This window comes from Amphiprion ocellaris, chromosome 7 (assembly GCF_022539595.1).
Source record: "Amphiprion ocellaris isolate individual 3 ecotype Okinawa chromosome 7, ASM2253959v1, whole genome shotgun sequence".
Classification (NCBI taxonomy): domain Eukaryota; kingdom Metazoa; phylum Chordata; class Actinopteri; family Pomacentridae; genus Amphiprion; species Amphiprion ocellaris.
In genome coordinates this window covers 35,843,890-35,862,249 of record NC_072772.1, presented here as the reverse complement: position 1 = coordinate 35,862,249, position 18,360 = coordinate 35,843,890, and the positions used below count along the sequence as shown (strand labels likewise).

The window sequence follows — 18,360 nt, the reverse complement described above, 5'->3', positions numbered from 1 at the left end:
ATATTTTTCATTTTGTGTCTTATTTTGGTCATTTTTTGTCTCATTTTGTTGATTTTGTTTCAAATTTTTGTCATTTTCTTTCTAATTTTGGTCATTTTGTATCCCATTTTTGTCATTTTGTGTCTCATTGTTCATTTTGTTTCTCATTTTGGTCATTTTGTGTCTCATTCAGGTCATTTTTTGTCTCATATTGTTCATTTTGTGTCTCATTCATTTGGTGTCTCATTTTCATCGTTTGGTGTCTAATACTGGTCATTTTCCGTCTAATATTGGTCATTTTTCGCCTAATATTAGTCATTTTGTGTCTCATTTTGGTCATTTGGTGTCTCGGTGATTTTCTATCTAATTTTGGTCATTTTCCATCTAGTATTGGTCATTTTCCATGTAAAATTGGTCATTTTCTGTCTCATTTTGGTCATTTTCCATGTAAAATTGGTCCTTTTCTGTCTCATTTGGTCAATTTGTGTCTCAGAGTAAGGCTACAGAATCAAGTGGAGGAGGCCGAGAGACACCGAGAGGAAACAAGAGAGAGGCGGGGGAGTCGAATGACCTCGATGAAAAATTGAAAGCAGTTGTGTTTCTGTGTGTGTTTGTGATGTGATAGGAGGCCTGCGTTTTTTAGAGTCGTTCCCACGACACCCGGCGACCTCCACCTCTTCCTCTCTCGCTCTATAAATGGCTCGTCTGGTGGCGTTTTGGTGACCAGACTTAAAAAGGACAGAGACGCTGAGAGAGGGAGGAAACACGAGCAGAAAGGGAAATATTCTGAATAAAAAAAGATGCCAAAAGCACCACTGACATGGTTTAAAGGAACAGTCACACAGCTGTGGTCGAAGTTAGCCTAGCTTAGCATAAAAATTGCTGGCAGTGGCGTTCTCATCTCATTTTTAATTTTTATATTTTCCTAACCATTCTGAGGCTGCAGCTGTCACCATGGTTACAGTTCTATCCTTATCAATAGTCCTACAGTCCTATATTCTGCAGTCATATTTTTCACCATTTATGTAGGTCTCAGTATTCATTTTTTGTCTCATATTGGTCAATTTCTGTGTCATGGTTCATTTGTTGTTGCATATTGGTCATCACGAGAAGAACTCCAACAACTGTTGACACATTCCATATTCTGAAGAAAAACCTTAAACCGGTTTGTGAGAAACTCAGTGGAACACACAAACCTTGGAGATATTCAAGAGACGAGTGAAACTTTGGAGAACATCCTGCGCAAAGACTCAGACAGAAAGATGAATCCTCCTCAGCCAGTTAGGAAGCATCCAGGTAAGACAGAAGTCCAGACAACGAGCTGCAGCTCAGCTCCAGATATCAGACCACAGACTGACTTAGATTTAAGATTTTCACAGCACTGACTCACTGACACTTGGTCAATTTGTGTCTTTAAGGTTGTCGATTGAAAAAATATTATCATTTTGCATCTCTTTGACTTATATTTTGTACCATTTTGTATATTTTGTGGCTGATTTTGGCCTTTTCTTGGCTCATTTCAATCATTTTGTTGTTCATTCTGGTTATTTTGTGGCTTATTTTGGTCACTTTATGTCTTTAAGGTTGTTCTTACTAAAAATTTTGGTCACTTTGTGTCCCAGTTTGGACATTTTGTGTCTGTTTAAGGTTTTTATGTACAATTTTGGACATTTTCCATCTCGTTTTGTGCATTTCAGAATGTTTTTAGTACAAAAAACGTTGTATAAATCAGACTGTAAATGATATATAAACAAACCTGTCTGAAAACCTTTAGAATATTACGAATATTCCTTCAGAATAAGGTTTTACCTATAAGTTTCTATGAGTCAGTTCAGCTGAGAGCCTTCAAACACAGTTTTTTAGCTCTAAAACCAGCTGACTGTGTGGTTTTTTACGTCCATATCTGGGAACTGAGCTCATATCAGAGTCTTCAGGCTCTAATTTTAGAGCTGAGCGTTTTATGACAACAAGAAGGACACAGCAAGAGCAGGCCACATGTTTCTGATGCACAAGTATCAGAACCCGTCAGGAGAACATGAGGAACCGTTTGCAGGTTTCAGATTAAAGCTGCTTCATGAGGAATCATTAAAGGAGCAGAACAACATTTTTTAGAGAAATCATCCTCTGCAGAGTCGAAGGTTTCCTCTCCTTTGTGTCCTAAGTCTGTAAATGTGCAGAATCAGGGCTCTAAAAAGGCAAAGATCAGATTTAGTAGAAGCTTTTCTCTTAGGGTATATCTACAATGCAGATATTTACAGTATGTGTGAAGAAATAAGGTTCCATAATAAAATAGAGAACAGTGATTCACTGCTGCCCTCTGCTGGTTTCAACACAAAACAACTAATCTTCTAAACTCCAAGCAGTTCCTGGGTGTTTTGTCTCATTTTTCTTCACTGTGGTTCATTTTTCCCTTTAATCTAAAGTCCTGCAGCTCCGTGGAAACAGAATAACATGAAGAAGGAAAGAGAAATGTGCAGAATGATACAGCTGTTGTGAGAGAAAGCAGGAAAAAAAACAAACAAGAAAGTTGAATTTATTCAGTTTCAAAAAAAAACAAGCTAATACAGATATCTATTTCTATTCTTAATGTTTGCACAGTCGCCTCCTTTCTGCTCTGTGGAAACACTGCCTGCAGTTCAGCACAGGTGTTTTTATTATATTGCCTTTTGTTACATAAACGAACATTTAACCTTATCAGTTAGAACCTGTGAGGAGGAGGAAGTCTGTAATCACAACAGTTGTCCATGTTTGTAGTTGTTGCAAAGTGTGTTTTTATGCTAACGGTTTCCATTTGCTTCCAGTGTTTGTGCTAAGCTAGGCTAAACCCCTGAGGAGTGTTGGAGTTGTAGTTCTGTGGTCAGACGGCAGCTTCCTGCAGGGCCGAGGTCGTTGGCTGGACGGTTTCCTTCTCTTCATTGCAGTCCGTCGGCCGTCGGCAGTAGGACATCATCTTCCTCGCCGTCCGTCTGAACGGCGAGCAGAGGCAGAAGAAGAGCATGGGGTCGAAGCAGATGTGGAGCACGCTCAGTAGCAGCGTGGCCTCCTTCCCCAGGAACAGCTGCCTCTCGGTGCTGCAGTCATTGATCACTTTAGTCTGGGCCAGAGTGTACGGAGTTCGAACCACGTGGTACGGCACGAAGCTCAGGACGTAGGCCGCCGCCACCGCCGTCACACTCGCTGCCGCCTGCCGGGCGTCCGACCACAACTTGGGGTCACACCGGCTTCGCAGGAGACGTTTGAGAGTGAGACCGCTGGAGACGAGGACGGCGGCCGAGGCGTTCAGGAACAACGCCGTGCAGAGGAAGACGGTCAGGGCATGCCAGTGTAGGCCAAGGTCCGTTTTCAGGGACGAACACTTGAGATGCTGCTGCACCTGGACGGATAGACGGACATCTGAGTAACTGAGTCACAGTCTCAAAGTCAGAATAACTAAGTCACAAATTAACTGAATCTAGGAGTTACTGAGTCTCAAAGTCACAAAGTAAGAGTAGTAAATTTACAAAGTCACTGACTAATCACTGTTTTCCAAAGTCGAAGATGACAAATGTTTTGTCCAAACATACTGGTTTTACTGTCATAGAAAAAAGAAACCAGAGAATATTTACATTTAACAAGCTGAAATTGGTTAATGTCCACTGTTTCTGATATAAAGTTACTGAAACATTTCAGACAACAAAATCCAAGATGGCAGCCAAGTCAACTCCTTGTTTGTGAAGCCTAAAACTTTCTTGTCTTATGTCATTGTATGTCACATATTTTACGTAAAACTTGAAATTGGGATGCTCTGTAAGAGGTTCTTATGTTTTCCACTCTGACATATCAGAAGATTATGTCTTATACTCTAGCATTAGCTTCTGCCTAAGGATTGTTTGTTTGAGGCCTTGCTTGCATTTGGACTGGTTGAGGCCAAAGGATTGTTTGAGTCCTGGTTACTCTCTGGACTGTTCTAAGCCTAATCACTGCTTGAGGCGTGGTTTGCCTCTGGACCGTTTGAAGCCTAGACCGTTTATGGGGCAGCAGCAGAACTCCCAGCCCTGCAGCAGTAAACCCTAATCAGCCCTGCAGCAACTAGCCTCCTCCAGGATTACTTGATGCCTAGTTTGTCTATGGTCTGTTTGAAGCCTAGAGCCTTCTGGAGCAGCAGCTAGCCTCCACCATCCCAGCAGCAGCTAGCCTCCACCATCTATGCAGCAGCTAGCCTCCACCATCTATGCAGCAGCTAGCCTCCACATCCTTGCAGCAGCTAGCCTCCACCAGCACTGCAGCCGCTAGTCTCCACCATCTATGCAGCAGCTAGCGTCCACCATCTCTCCTGCAGCTAGCCTCTACCATCCCAGCAGCAGCTAGCCTCCACCATTTCTGCAGCAGCTAGCCTCCACCACTTCTGCAGCAGCTAGCTTCTACCATCCCAGCAGCAGCTAGCCTCCATAATCCCAGCAGCAGCTAGCCTCCACCAGCCCTCCAGCAGCTAGCCTCCACCATTTCTGCAGCAGCTAGCCTCTACCATCCCAGCAGCAGCTAGCCTCCATAATCCCTGCAGCAGCTAGCCTCCACCATTTTTGCAGCAGCCAGCCTCCACCATCCCAGCAGCAGCTAGCCTTCACCATCACTGCAGCAGCCAGCCTCCATCAGCCCTGCAGCAGCTAGCCACCACCATTTCTGCAGCAGCTAGCTTCCACCATCCCAGCAGCAGCTAGCCTCCATCAGCCCTGCAGCAGCTAGCCTCCACCATCTCTGCAGCAGCCAGCCTCCATCAGCTCTGCAGCAGCTAGCCTCCACCATTTTTGCAGCAGCCAGCCTCCACCACCTCTGCAGCAGCCAGCCTCCATCAGCCCTGCAGCAGCTAGCCTCCACCATTTTTGCAGCAGCCAGCCTTCACCCTCTCTGCAGTAGCTAGCCTTATGATGTTTTAGGCTGCATCAAAGACATTTTTAGTCTCTGTAGTGTTCCTAAAACCACCTTAAACCTTCAGTCCTAAACACATATGGTCTGCACCAACTTAGACAGAATCACAACCAAACAAAGGCCCCACAAACCCTCATAAAACAGCATCCTTCTAGTGGCCCTACTGCCTCTTTAGGATTGGGTTAGTAAACCAAACCAGTAAAGACTCCACGATGGTCTAATGATGTTTGGTGGTTTGTGTTTGGGGTTTATGGTTGGGTGGTTTATGATTGGTGGTTTGTGATTGGTGGTTTGTGGATGAGGTTTATGGTTTGGTGATTTTTGGTTGGGTGGTTGGTGTTTGGTGGTTTATGGTTGACTGATTGGTGGTTTATGGTTGGCTGATTGGTGTTGGTGTTGGGGGGTTTATGGTTGGGTGGTTTATGGTTGGTTTATGGTTGGGTGGTTGGTAATGGGTGGTTGGTGTTTGGTGGTTGGTGTTGGGGGTTTATGGTTGGGTGGTTGGTGTTGGGTGGTTTGTGGTTGGGTGGTTGGTGTTGGAGGATTTGTGGTTGGGTGGTTGGTGTTGGGGGGTTGGTGTTGGGTGGTTTATGGTTGGGTGGTTGGTGTTGGGTGGTTTATGGTTGGGTGTTTGGTGGTTTATGGTTGGGTGGTTGGTGTTTGGTGGTTTATGGTTGGGTGGTTTATGGTTGGGTGGTTGGTGTTTGGTGGTTTATGGTTGGGTGTTTGGTGGTTTGTGGTTTGGTAGTTGGTGTTTGTCGTTTGTGGTTGGGTGGTTGGTGTTAGGGGGTTTATGGTTGGTGTTTGGTGGTTTGTGGTTTAGTAGTTTGGTCCACCATCGCAGCAGACGGTGTTTCTTTCAGTACCTGGACACGCTTGGTGGGCAGAGCCATGTTGGGCACCATGATGAGCAGCAGCAGCAGCCAGACGACCACCGACAGCAGACGGGCGAAACCGACTTCATGCAGCCGCAGAGATCGCAGAGACGGACAGTCCTGCCGGAGAACAAACCATCAGACCAACCAACACCGGATGGCATCCAATGTGTTTACGAGACGACCTCCCGCCATACCTGCATGTAGCGGTCGGTGATGATGAAGGCGAGGAAGGCAATTGAGGCGTACAGGCTGATGTAGATGGTGACGGCGCTGGCCTGGCAGTGGAACACCATGAGGTTCCACGGTGCCGCTCCGATGTCCATCAGGATTTTAAAGGGCAGAGCGAGCAGCAGCAACAGGTTGGCAGCCAACAGGTTGACCAGGTAGATTCTGCTGCTCTGCTGCTGCACAACCACAACCAGACACACGAAAAACACAAAGATCTCCATCAACAAACAACCTATATGTTAACAGTACTGGTAGTTTGTCATTAAGAAATAAAAAATGCTAACTTAAAAATATTATGAAATAAATTTGATAACCTACTGCACTGTTTTATCCCAAAATGCTAGTGTAAGAATGCTAGTGACTAGTGTCGGAATGCTAGTGACTAGCGTAGCAATGCTAATGCCTACTGCAGTAACATGGATGACTAGTGTAGAAATGCTAGTGAGGCGAAGTCTAGTGACTTTGAATGCTGCTAACTAGCATAGAAATGCTAGAGACGACTATAGAAATGTGATTCACTGCAGCATTATTGTGTGTCTAGTGTAGATATGCTAGTGACTAGCGTAGGAGTGCTCATGAATTGTGTAGGAATGCTAGGGATGAACAAAGCAACACATAGTATAACAATGCTAGTGACTAGAATGCTAACGGCTAATGTATAAATGCTAGTAACTACCAGTATTAATACAAGTTTTTAGTGTGGGAATGCAGGAGTGTGAGTGAACAGAATACTCGTGAAAAAGGAGGAGTGCTAGTGACTAGCCTAGCATTTTAGTGACTATAATAGACAGACAATTGAATTTCCCTTTGGGGATTAATAAAGTTATTGTGTAGAATGCTAGTGATTAAAGTAGGAGTGTTAGTCATTATTGTGGGAATGCTAACTACTAGCCTAGGAATGCTAATGCCTGGTGCAGTAACATAGATGACCAATGTAATAGTGACTGGTCTAACAGTGCTAGCGATGATGGGTATGCTAATGAATAATGCAGTAACATGGACGACTAGTGTAGAAATGCTAGTGACTAGAATTCTAATGACTTTGAATGCTGCTAACTAGTCTAAAATGTTAAAGACTACTATAGAAATGTGAGTCATCACTATATTATTGTGAGTGTCTAGTGTAGGAATGCTAGTGGCCAAAATGCTAGTGGCTAGAATAGGAGGGCCTGTGACTACGACGCAAATGCTAGTCACTAGTGTAAGAAAGCTAAAGGCTAGCCTGGGACTGCTAGTTGATAGTATAACAGTGTAAGTGACTAGAATGCGGGTGGCTAAATCCTAGAGACTACCAGTATTTATGCGTTTTTAGTGTGGGAATGTAGGAATGTGAGTGACTAGGATATTAGTGACTAGCGTTGGGGTGCTAGTTGTGTGCCAGCCTAGAAATTCTCCTCAACAAAGTCCGTGTCAGAAGTTTGATGAATGAACATCTAAAGAAACCTGATGTTTGGAAACAGGTCGTGTGCACCAATGAAGTTAAAACAGAACTTTATGGCTTCAAGCACGGCGGTGGAACCATTATGCTTTGGGAAAAGACAGAACTGAAAGACTCTGAGCTGCCGTGTTGTCTTAAATGTCATTACTTTTGGAAATCAGGTCATTTTTTACATCCTTTGCTATTTGCAGTAACAGAAGCTTCCCCAGTTATCCTCAACCTTTAATTAAAATGCAGTTTAATGCATTAAAGCTGAATCTCATCAGATCGTCTACGTGGAGACCTGAACCAGGATTAATGCTGACAGCTGATTCTGAGAATTCACAACACTGAGTCACAGGGTGAGAGAAAAAACACAGAAACATCCCTGACTTCAGCTAACATCACCTCTTCTTCTTCTTCTTCTGTTGTCACCTTAAACCAACGTTGTCTTTTTGTGCCACCTTACATGACTCACAGCTGACCACAGACTGTTCCACCTCCGGTTTCCTCTGTTCATGCGTCACCTCACGTCATCCGTCTCCTCTCAGTTTCTATCATGAAGTCCTGCAGTGACTATAAACACTGCTGGAAGTTTCCCCTTTTATTGCTTTTCAACATTCAGTCAGTTTAAAAGAAATGTTAAAGACTCTTTCTTGTCAAAGTGAAACAGACTAGTAATATGGATGACCAGAGTATGAATACTAGTGACTGGTCAAACAGTGCTAGTGACAATGGGTATGCTAGTGAATGATGCAGTAACATGGATGACTAGTGTAGAAATGCTAGTGACTAGAATTCTAGTGACTTTGAATGTTGGTAACTAGCATAGAAATGCTAGACACAACTATAGAAATGTGACTCACCAATGTATTATTGCAAGTGTCTAGTGTAGGAATGCTAGTGACTAGAATGCTAGTGGCTGAAATGCTAGTGACTAGTGTCAGAATGCTAATGACTAGCCTTGGAATGCTAAAGACTAGCCTAGGAATGCTAGTGACTAGCCTTGGAATGCTAGTGACTAGTGTAGGAATGCTATTCACTAGCCTAGAAATGCTAACAGCTAGCCTCGGAATGTCAGTAACTAGTGTAGGAATGCTAGTGACTAGTCTAAGAATGCTGACTACCCTAGGAATGCTAGTGACTAGCATAGGAATGCTAATGACTAGCCTAGGAATGCCAGTGTAAAAACGCTAAAGACTAGACTATCAATCAATCAATCTTTATTGGTCATTGCACACTTTCATATACAACAAAATTTCATTTGAGCTGCCCTGCCAATGACAGCTCCGGCTGCTGCGCAGGAATGCTAGTGACTAATGTAAGAACGCTAATGACTAGCCTGGGAATGTCTAACTAGCAGAGGAATGCTAATGCTTAATGCAGTAACATGGATGATTAGTATAGAAATGCGAGTTACTAGAATTCTAGTGACTTTGAATGCTAATAACTAGCAGAGAAATGCTAGAGACTAGCATCACAGCATTGCAAGTGCCTAGTGTAGAAATGCTACGGACTAAAATGCTAATTGCTAGAATGTCAGTGGCTAGCGTAGGAATACAAGTGAATTGTATAGGTATGCTAGGGACTAGCCTAGGAATACTAGTGACTAGTATTCTAGTGACTTTGAATGCTGCTAACTAGCATAGAAATGCTAGTGACTACAGTGACCATAAACACTTTTATTGTTCATCAACGTTGAGTCACTTTAGAAGATATTTTAAAGAGTCTTTCTTGTCAACGTGAGTCAGCTTTCTATTAGACTGATGTTGGATTTCAGGTGTTTACCTTCTCCGTGGGGCTGCTGATGAAGGCCCACAGTGACAGCAGGTTTCCAGGCAGACCGGTGATGAAGACGAGGATGTAGAGGACGATGAAGGGGCCCATCTGGTCGTTGATGATGCATTGCTCCGCCCCCTCGGCTCCTGCAGCACTGGTGTTGGAGGAATACGGCATCATGGGAAACTGGAAAACAAAAGACGCTCCTGTTTGAATTGAGAATTTGCATGAAACCAGATTCAGTGAAGAAGAATCAAGGATGAGGGAAGTGAAACCAGACGAGCTGCAGGTGGATCTATCTCAGATCAGAGCAACTTCTCTCAGTTACATGTTTTTATTTCTTCTAGAAGTGGGCGGAGCCTCACTGGAACGGCGTGAAGTCACACGTTTCTGCACCAATCAGGATTCAGCTATGTTTTCTGTCACTTCTTGTCTCAGGTGAGTCTCATTTTACCAGAACATGTGCACTAAACACTGCAGCAATCTTTTGAACACATCCAAATTTAGAGGCTTTTTCTTTCATTTTAATCAATAAATGACAGAAATATTCACCTTTTACTCCTCAAACCTGTAAAATGTGTTTACTCTTTGATATTCTTCATGATAATTCACTCTGAGAAGCTCTGATATTAAAAATGATCGACATATTCTCATGTTTTTAATCACCAATAACATTAGTTTATTCCTTTGTGTCACCTTTAATTCATTCCTGTTCTTCATTTTCTAAATCCTACGTCAGTTATTTCCTCACTGAACCTAGTGAATTTCTATAAACTGACGAGGATGCCAAGATGCCATATAAAGTGAAAATCCATAAATCTAAAATAATAATTTAGGTCTCAGGTTTGTGTTCACAAATAAAATGCAAAATATCAGCTTGAAATCAGAGAAGTATTAATAAGAAGTCGTGTTTTAGTCAAAAGTTATCTATTGTTTTTACTTCCTTTTATCTTCTAAATCGGGTTTCTGCAGAACAGGAAACAGCAGCTCAGTCCTCTGATAATTAATATTTTAACACAAAAAGCTTATTGTGCTTTTAAATTAATCATTAAAGCATTTTTCATTTTTTTAGCTCTAAGAATAGAGATTTCTCATTAAAATAAGAGAAAGTATCTGTAAAATACCAAAAAACTGGGGAGCATTTCATAAATTATGATAAAATTCAGTAAATTTATAGCCAAGAAATGTCAAAATATATATAACTAGCGTGGATATTATTTACATTTTCGCCCTTTTTACTGTATTTTGATGTATTTTTTGTATAACTTTGTGAAAAAATAGGAAAAATATGTGGAATAATGTTGAAAACTTGACTTGTCAAAACGCATTTAAGAGTAGCTGCAAACTTTCTAGTACGCCGAGTTTTGAGAACTTCATTATTTGAGGTTTTTGTGACTCACAGTTGAATGTTTTCCTGTTGGCCTCATTAAAAATGACCTGTTTATGTGTCTGAACACGTGAATAACTGCAAAATATTCATCAAATACACTAAAAAACACCCTGACAACCTGCAGAGAAACGACATCTACAGTAAAACCTGACGAATCTTCAGCGTCATCGACTGGTTACAGGTTTATAAATATGTCTGTTCGGTCATTGAAGCTCTCTTTTTGTATTTGCGGTGTCTGTATTTTTGTATAATGTCAGAAAAACACACATTTCAAGCCGAGGACGTGTCAGACGGTGAATGAGCAGGATGTCATGTCAACTCTGTGGTCGCACATAAACCGTCTGCAGCAGGAAACTAAATCTGGAAACTTTCTCCCTCTTGTCAGATTCAGACTGAGCAGCTCGAGTTCACATCGGCACAAACAATTAAAACAGATTCACTGTCGACAACGAACATCTCTTCTCTGGAAAATAAAGATAACATACATCTGCACCGAGATGATCACAGAACACTGATACTGTTTGTACTGACACAAAGAGACAAAAAACAACCAGAAGGAGGCACAAAATGAACAACAATGGATGCAACTGACCAGAAAAAGATGCAAAATTAACAAAAATGGATGCAAAACAACTAGAAAGACAACCCAAAACAATGCAGAGTAAACACAAAAAAGTAAAAAAACTGCAAAAGAGACAAAATGATGATACACAATGAAATGCAAAATTCAAAGACAAGGGAAGGAAGGACCACATATATATGCAAAAGAGCCAGAAAGAGATGCAAAATGAGAGAAAACAACCACAAATAGATATAAAATGAACAAAATATTAAAAACATATATGCAAAAAGACACAAAACTACTGGAAAGACACAGAAACAGCAAAAAACAATGCAGAGTAAATGCAAAAAAAATAACAAAATGGATGCAAAATGACCAGAAAGACACAGAAGCAGCCAAAAACATGCAGAATTAACTGCAAAGAGACAGATTACAACGCATAGTGAGATGCAAATCTTTTTTAAAAAAAAAAGACAAAAGGATCACAGATAGATGCAAAAAAAGAGCCAGAAAGAGATGCAAAGTAACCCCAAAAAGACAGAAAACCACCACAAAGAGACATAAGATGGTGAGATATAATTCAAAATGAGCATAAAAAGACACAAAATGACCAGAAAAAGATAAAAAAATTAACACAAACACATAAAAAACTAATGCAAAAAGACATAAAACAATGTGAGAGACATATATGTATAAGACACACTGTGGTGAAACTGACCAGGAAGATGCAAAATTATCAAAAAGAGATGCAGAACTACTGGAAAGACACAGGGACAACCAAAAACAATACAGAATAAACACAAAGTAACAAAATGAATGGAAAAGAGACAAAATGATGACACCCGGCGAGGTGCAAAACTTTAAAAAAAGGCAAAAGGACCACAGATAGATGCAAAAAGAAAGCCAGAAAGAGACTCAATATGACCCCAGAAGGACAGAAAACTACCACAAATAGGCATCAAATGACGAGGTACAATAAAAAATGAGCATAAAAAGACACAAAACGACCAGAAAGAAGCAAAAATAAACAAAAAAAGCAAAATATTTGAAAAAGAGATGCAGAGACTACAAACAGATGCACACCAATTAAAACGACATGCAAATTTACCACAAAAAAGACTACTGCAGAGATATTAAAGGACCAGCAAGAGATAGAACTTTTGAAAAAAGGACACAAAATGCAAACTAAACAGCTGAGAAAACACTGAAGGACCAGAAAGAGACATAAAACAAAACAAATGCGAAGACAGAAAAAGAACCAGAGACACGAATCGAACACGACGACCCACAAATCAACCACAGATGTGCTAAATGAGCACGGATACGAAATGTCTGAATAAACACAAAAATACCACAAAGGCATGCAGTCGGCACTAATAGTCACAGAGCTAGAGCAAAGACACGTAACACTGAGATACAACAACACAACAAGATGAAACATGAGCAGAAAGCAGAAAGTGTTGACAAAGACACAAAATGAAGACACAAAACAGCTGCTGAGGGTTTAATGACGACATACAACGATACAACCTAATGAAAAACAACCAGGAACAGCAGAAATGTTTGGAAAATTAACAAAACAAATACATAAAATAATGAGATACAACGCAAATTTAACACAAAACCACCAAATACAGACACAAAATTAGAGACACAGGTCTAAAGCACCTGCAACGACCCACAAATGAACACAAAACTACCACAAAGAGACTTGAAAAGACGAAATCCAACACCACCACAAGATGAAAAACCACCAGAAACAGCAGAAATGTTTGGAAAAAAGAACAAAACAAAGATGTAAAACCACTGCAATGACACAAAATTAACACAAATAGACACAAAACAACTGCAGAGACACTTAAAATGACGAAGTACAACAACACAATGACATTAAAAATGTCCAGAAAGATGTGTAACTGTTGGAAAAGAGACAAAAGAAAGACACAAAACAACTGCAGAGGGTCTAAATGATGACATACAATAATACAACAAGATGGAAAAACAACCACATACAGCAGAAACGTTTGAAAAGAAAAGAAAACGTATACATAAAACCACCACAAAGACACAGAATGACACAAAATTAATACGAAGACACACAAACTGCCAAACAGAGACTTGAAAAAGATGAAATCCAACAACACAATGAGATGAAAAATCTACCTGAAAGATGAGTAACTGTTGAAAAAGAGACAAAATAAATACACAAAACAACTGCAAAGACATAAGATTATGAGATACAACACACAATTAACACAAAACTACCAATCACAGACACAAAATGAGAGACACAAATCTAAAAGATGCACAAAAAGACACAAAACTACCACAAAAAGACCTAAAATGATGAAATCCAACAACACAATGAGATGACAAATGACCAGAAAGAGATAGAAGCAACTGAAAATGGTTGCAACAAACACACAAAGTCACACAACAACTACAGACAAGACCACAAAGTGCAAAACACTGGAAAGAGAGACACAAAATTAACAAATAAATGCAAGATGCTTGAAAAGAGACACAAATAGATGAAAAAACAGACAATCAGCACAAAAACACAGAAAACCGGTGCAAAAAAGCATTAAAAGACAACAAACAACAACACAATCTGATGAAAACTTACGACTAAAGACAACTTCCAAATGTTTGAACAGGTCCCTCCTCTTCTCAGAGTAACAAATGACAGAACAGATAGCGATCGTACATCCTCTAATAACCGCAGAACACTGCTGTTTATTTCTGTTTTTTGTGACAACGTTTCCCACAAACCCACAGACAGTCATCGGTTTAAATGTCAGCAAAAATCACCTAAAACCAGCAAAATATTCTGACCTTACAACCCAGATCTTTCTCTAAAATCTTTTTTTCAACGTTACCATTCAAACAGCAGGAAGTTTGTTGCACTGTTTGGTGAATGTTTGTGTCAGGAAGACGTTCAGAATAAATAAAAATAACAAAGACCCAAAACTAAACATCTAGTTTCCAGTCCAAATGATTCCCACCTCCGACTTTCTTCTGCACAAATGTCAGAAGTTAAGAGTCCTGTTGATTCTCAGCTGTGGCTCTTTTACACATTAGACGGACCGAAACTCGCAACAAGTACGAAAGATGATCGACCTGTTGGAAAATATCCACTTCCTGTTTCGGGTTCTTCGATGAAAATGAGCTACAAGAAGCCTCAAGATGTAAAAACTGAAGGAGAGGACTGCAACTCCCAACACGCATCTCAGCAAGAAGCATCTAATTAATAAACACTAAACAGATTTACTGTATCAGCTGCTTCAATCAGCCAATAAAAACACTAAATATCTGCAAAGAGGCACAAAATGAGAACAAATAGACACAAAACTACCACAAAGAGACAGAAAAGGACCAGAAAGAGATTCAAATTTAACAAAAGTAGACACACAATGGGATGCAAAAGAACCAAAGAGACAGAAATATTGAAAACAAAGCACAAAAAGACCAAAAATAGACGCAAAACTACCGCAATCAGTACATACAGACGCAAAACTACCGCAATCAGTACGTATAGACGCAAAACTATCGCAATCCGTACGTATAGATTTTAAACTACCGCAATCAGTACATATAGATGTTAAACTACCGCAAAAAGTGACCAGAAAGAGATAGAATTTTTGAAAGAGACTCAAAATTAACCAAAAATAGGCGGAAACCAACTAAGCAGGGATGCAAAATAAAAATATAGAAACGGATGCAAAGATGATTCAAAGAGCCACAAAGAGATGCAAAAAGACCACAAAGAAACCAAACTAACAACACAACAGGACGCAAATGGAGCTGAAAGACCCTTAACTTTTGAAGAAGAAACAAAACTAAAGACTGCAAAGAGACAAAACCAGCAACACACAACAAGATGAACAAACAACCAGAAAGACCCTGAATTTTAGAAGAAGAAACGAAATTAACAAAAATAGATGCAAAACTACTGCAGAGGGCCACAAAACGACGAGGCACAACAACAGAGCAAGATGAAAAATGACTAAAATAGAAACACAAAATGACCTCAAAGAGACAAAACCAACTGAAAAGCGTCATAAAATGAAGAGAAAGACTTAAAACAACAGACAACAACTCAACGTGATGCAAAATGACCAGAAAGAGAAAGAAATCTTGAAAACAAGGCCCAAAATGAAAAAAACCGACTGCAAAGAGACACAGAAAGACAACAAATAGTCCCAGGACGACAGGAAATAATAAGCAAATAGACACAAAACTACTGCAGCGAGACATAAAACGACAAGATACAACAACACAAGATAAAGGGTGACCACAAAACAGGCACAAACCAACGGAAAACAGCCAAAAAATGAACACAAAAGAACCACAGACGGAAAGAGACGACAACAAGATGCAGAATGAGCAGAAAGAGAGATTTTATGAACAAAAAAGACAAAAACAACTAGAAAGAGAAGGACTTTTTAAAAAAAGTGACACAAAAGGAACATGTAGAAACCAGTGTGAGATTCTGATGCCACCACGAGAACAAACTGATCTATTTTCCACCAATTGAGTGTCCGATCACCTCCACATTCATCACTAAGGATCAATGAACCTGATCAGAACCAGGTCTCAGAGCTACAGAACGTCTCAGCTGGGCTCCCATTAAATCTGATTCAGCTCATATCTGATCATCACTGACCTGTGACCTGCTGCTGCGTCCTCTCAGGGGTCCTCAGACCAGGTGTTGGATCCCAGAGGAGGGCAGTAGAACCGGTAGGACCTCCAGGTTCTCCTCAGGTTCTCCTCAGGTCTTCTGGTCGTTGGTTTTGGTCTGCTGCTGTAGATCGTGTAGTTGAGGCTGGAAGGTGATTTCCTGTCTGATAGCAGCGAGAAGCTGAGAGAAACCACAGGCCACGCCCCTTCAACACACACACATATATACACACTAACACACACACACACACACACACACACACACACCAACACACACGTTAAAGACATTTCCAGCGACTGAGTCAGCAGAGTGATTTATTAATCGCCGTCTTCAGAAGAAACACCAACACATTTATTTAGGGACTTCTGGTTTTTCCCAAAATGCTTCTGACACTTTGACATCGGCTACTTGCAGTACTGGAAGAAGTAGTACTCAGAAGAAGTACTAACACAGTTCAAATACTCTGTTACAAGTGAAAATACAACCGTATTAAGATATTCAGACAGCATGCTATAAGTAAACACGTGACATGTTAAGATAACATAAGATGCGATAAGCTGAGATACAGTTAGGATAAGATAAGACACGATAAGTTGTAAGTTACAATGAGTTGTAATAGGACAAGAAAGGATAAGTTAAGATAAAATAAGTTAGGATATAATAAGTTAAGACAAGATCAGTTAAGTTATGATAAGATAGGTTAACTTAAATAAGACAAGATCAGTTAGGAAAAGTTACAATAAGATAAGTTGCAATTAGTTAAGTTAGGATAAGCTAAGATAAATTACGATAAGATAAGCTAAGACAAGATCAGTTAAGTTCAGATAAGTTAGGATAAGTGATGATAAGACAAAATAAGTTAGGATTAGTTACACTAAGTTAGGATATGATAAGTTAAGATATGGTAAGTTAGGATAAGATAAGTTAGGATAGGTTAAGTTACGATAAGTTACAGGGATAAGATAAGATAAGATAAAGTTCTTTATTTCTCCCCACTCCAGGGGAAATTTACATTGTTACAGCAGCTTTATTTACAATATATACAAGGGTGGCAAAATTTTTAACAGAAAAAATAAAAATAAAAATAAAGTTTAAAAGTGCAAAGATGTGCAGTGCAAGAATGAGATACAACACACAATTAACACAAAACTACCAAACACAGACACAAAATGAGAGACACAAATCTAAAAGACGCACAAAAAGACACAAAACTACCACAAAAAGACCTAAAATGATGAAATCCAACAACACAATGAGATGACAAATGACCAGAAAGAGATAGAAGCAACTGAAAATGGTTGCAACAAACACACAAAGTCACACAACAACTACAGACAACACCACAAAGTGCAAAACACTGGAAAGAGAGACACAAAATTAACAAATAAATGCAAGATGCTTGAAAAGAGACACAAATAGATGAAAAAACAGACAATCAGCACAAAAACACAGAAAACCAGTGCAAAAAAGCATTAAAAGACAACAAACAACAACACAATCTGATGAAAACTTACGACTAAAGACAACTTCCAAATGTTTGAACAGGTCCCTCCTCTTCTCAGAGTAACAAATGACAGAACAGATAGCGATCGTACATCCTCTAATAACCGCAGAACACTGCTGTTTATTTCTGTTTTTTGTGACAACGTTTCCCACAAACCCACAGACAGTCATCGGTTTAAATGTCAGCAAAAATCACCTAAAACCAGCAAAATATTCTGACCTTACAACCCAGATCTTTCTCTAAAATCTTTTTTTCAACGTTACCATTCAAACAGCAGGAAGTTTGTTGCACTGTTTGGTGAATGTTTGTGTCAGGAAGACGTTCAGAATAAATAAAAATAACAAAGACCCAAAACTAAACATCTAGTTTCCAGTCCAAATGATTCCCACCTCCGACTTTCTTCTGCACAAATGTCAGAAGTTAAGAGTCCTGTTGATTCTCAGCTGTGGCTCTTTTACACATTAGACGGACCGAAACTCGCAACAAGTACGAAAGATGATCGACCTGTTGGAAAATATCCACTTCCTGTTTCGGGTTCTTCGATGAAAATGAGCTACAAGAAGCCTCAAGATGTAAAAACTGAAGGAGAGGACTGCAACTCCCAACACGCATCTCAGCAAGAAGCATCTAATTAATAAACACTAAACAGATTTACTGTATGAGCTGCTTCAATCAGCCAATAAAAACACTAAATATCTGCAAAGAGGCACAAAATGAGAACAAATAGACACAAAACTACCACAAAGAGACAGAAAAGGACCAGAAAGAGATTCAAATTTAACAAAAGTAGACACACAATGGGATGCAAAAGAACCAAAGAGACAGAAATATTGAAAACAAAGCACAAAAAGACCAAAAATAGACGCAAAACTACTGCAATCAGTACATACAGACGCAAAACTACCGCAATCAGTACATACAGACGCAAAACTACCGCAATCAGTACGTATAGATTTTAAACTACCGCAATCAGTACATATAGATGTTAAACTACCGCAAAAAGTGACCAGAAAGAGATAGAATTTTTGAAAGAGACT

The 18,360-nt window shown here is 40.0% G+C and overlaps 1 protein-coding gene across 2 annotated transcripts; it reads right to left on the bottom strand.

The window, feature by feature from the left end:
* Nucleotides 1-2,496: 2,496 nt before the first annotated feature.
* gpr171 (G protein-coupled receptor 171) lies at nt 2,497-16,036 on the bottom strand. 2 transcript variants are annotated; one of them, XM_023274443.3, is made up of 5 exons: nt 15,805-16,036; nt 9,196-9,372; nt 5,957-6,163; nt 5,751-5,879; nt 2,497-3,352 (listed from the first exon to the last, which is right to left on the bottom strand). In XM_023274443.3, exons 2-5 carry the CDS (start codon nt 9,364-9,366, stop codon nt 2,837-2,839), a joined length of 1,023 nt encoding a protein of 340 aa, XP_023130211.2. In that variant the 5' UTR covers nt 9,367-9,372; nt 15,805-16,036; the 3' UTR covers nt 2,497-2,836. The 2 variants fall into 2 exon arrangements, with proteins under 2 accessions (XP_023130211.2, XP_023130210.2); XM_023274442.3 differs by having other exon boundaries at nt 5,957-6,166; nt 15,805-16,034.
* Between the last annotated feature and the right edge of the window lie 2,324 nt (nt 16,037-18,360).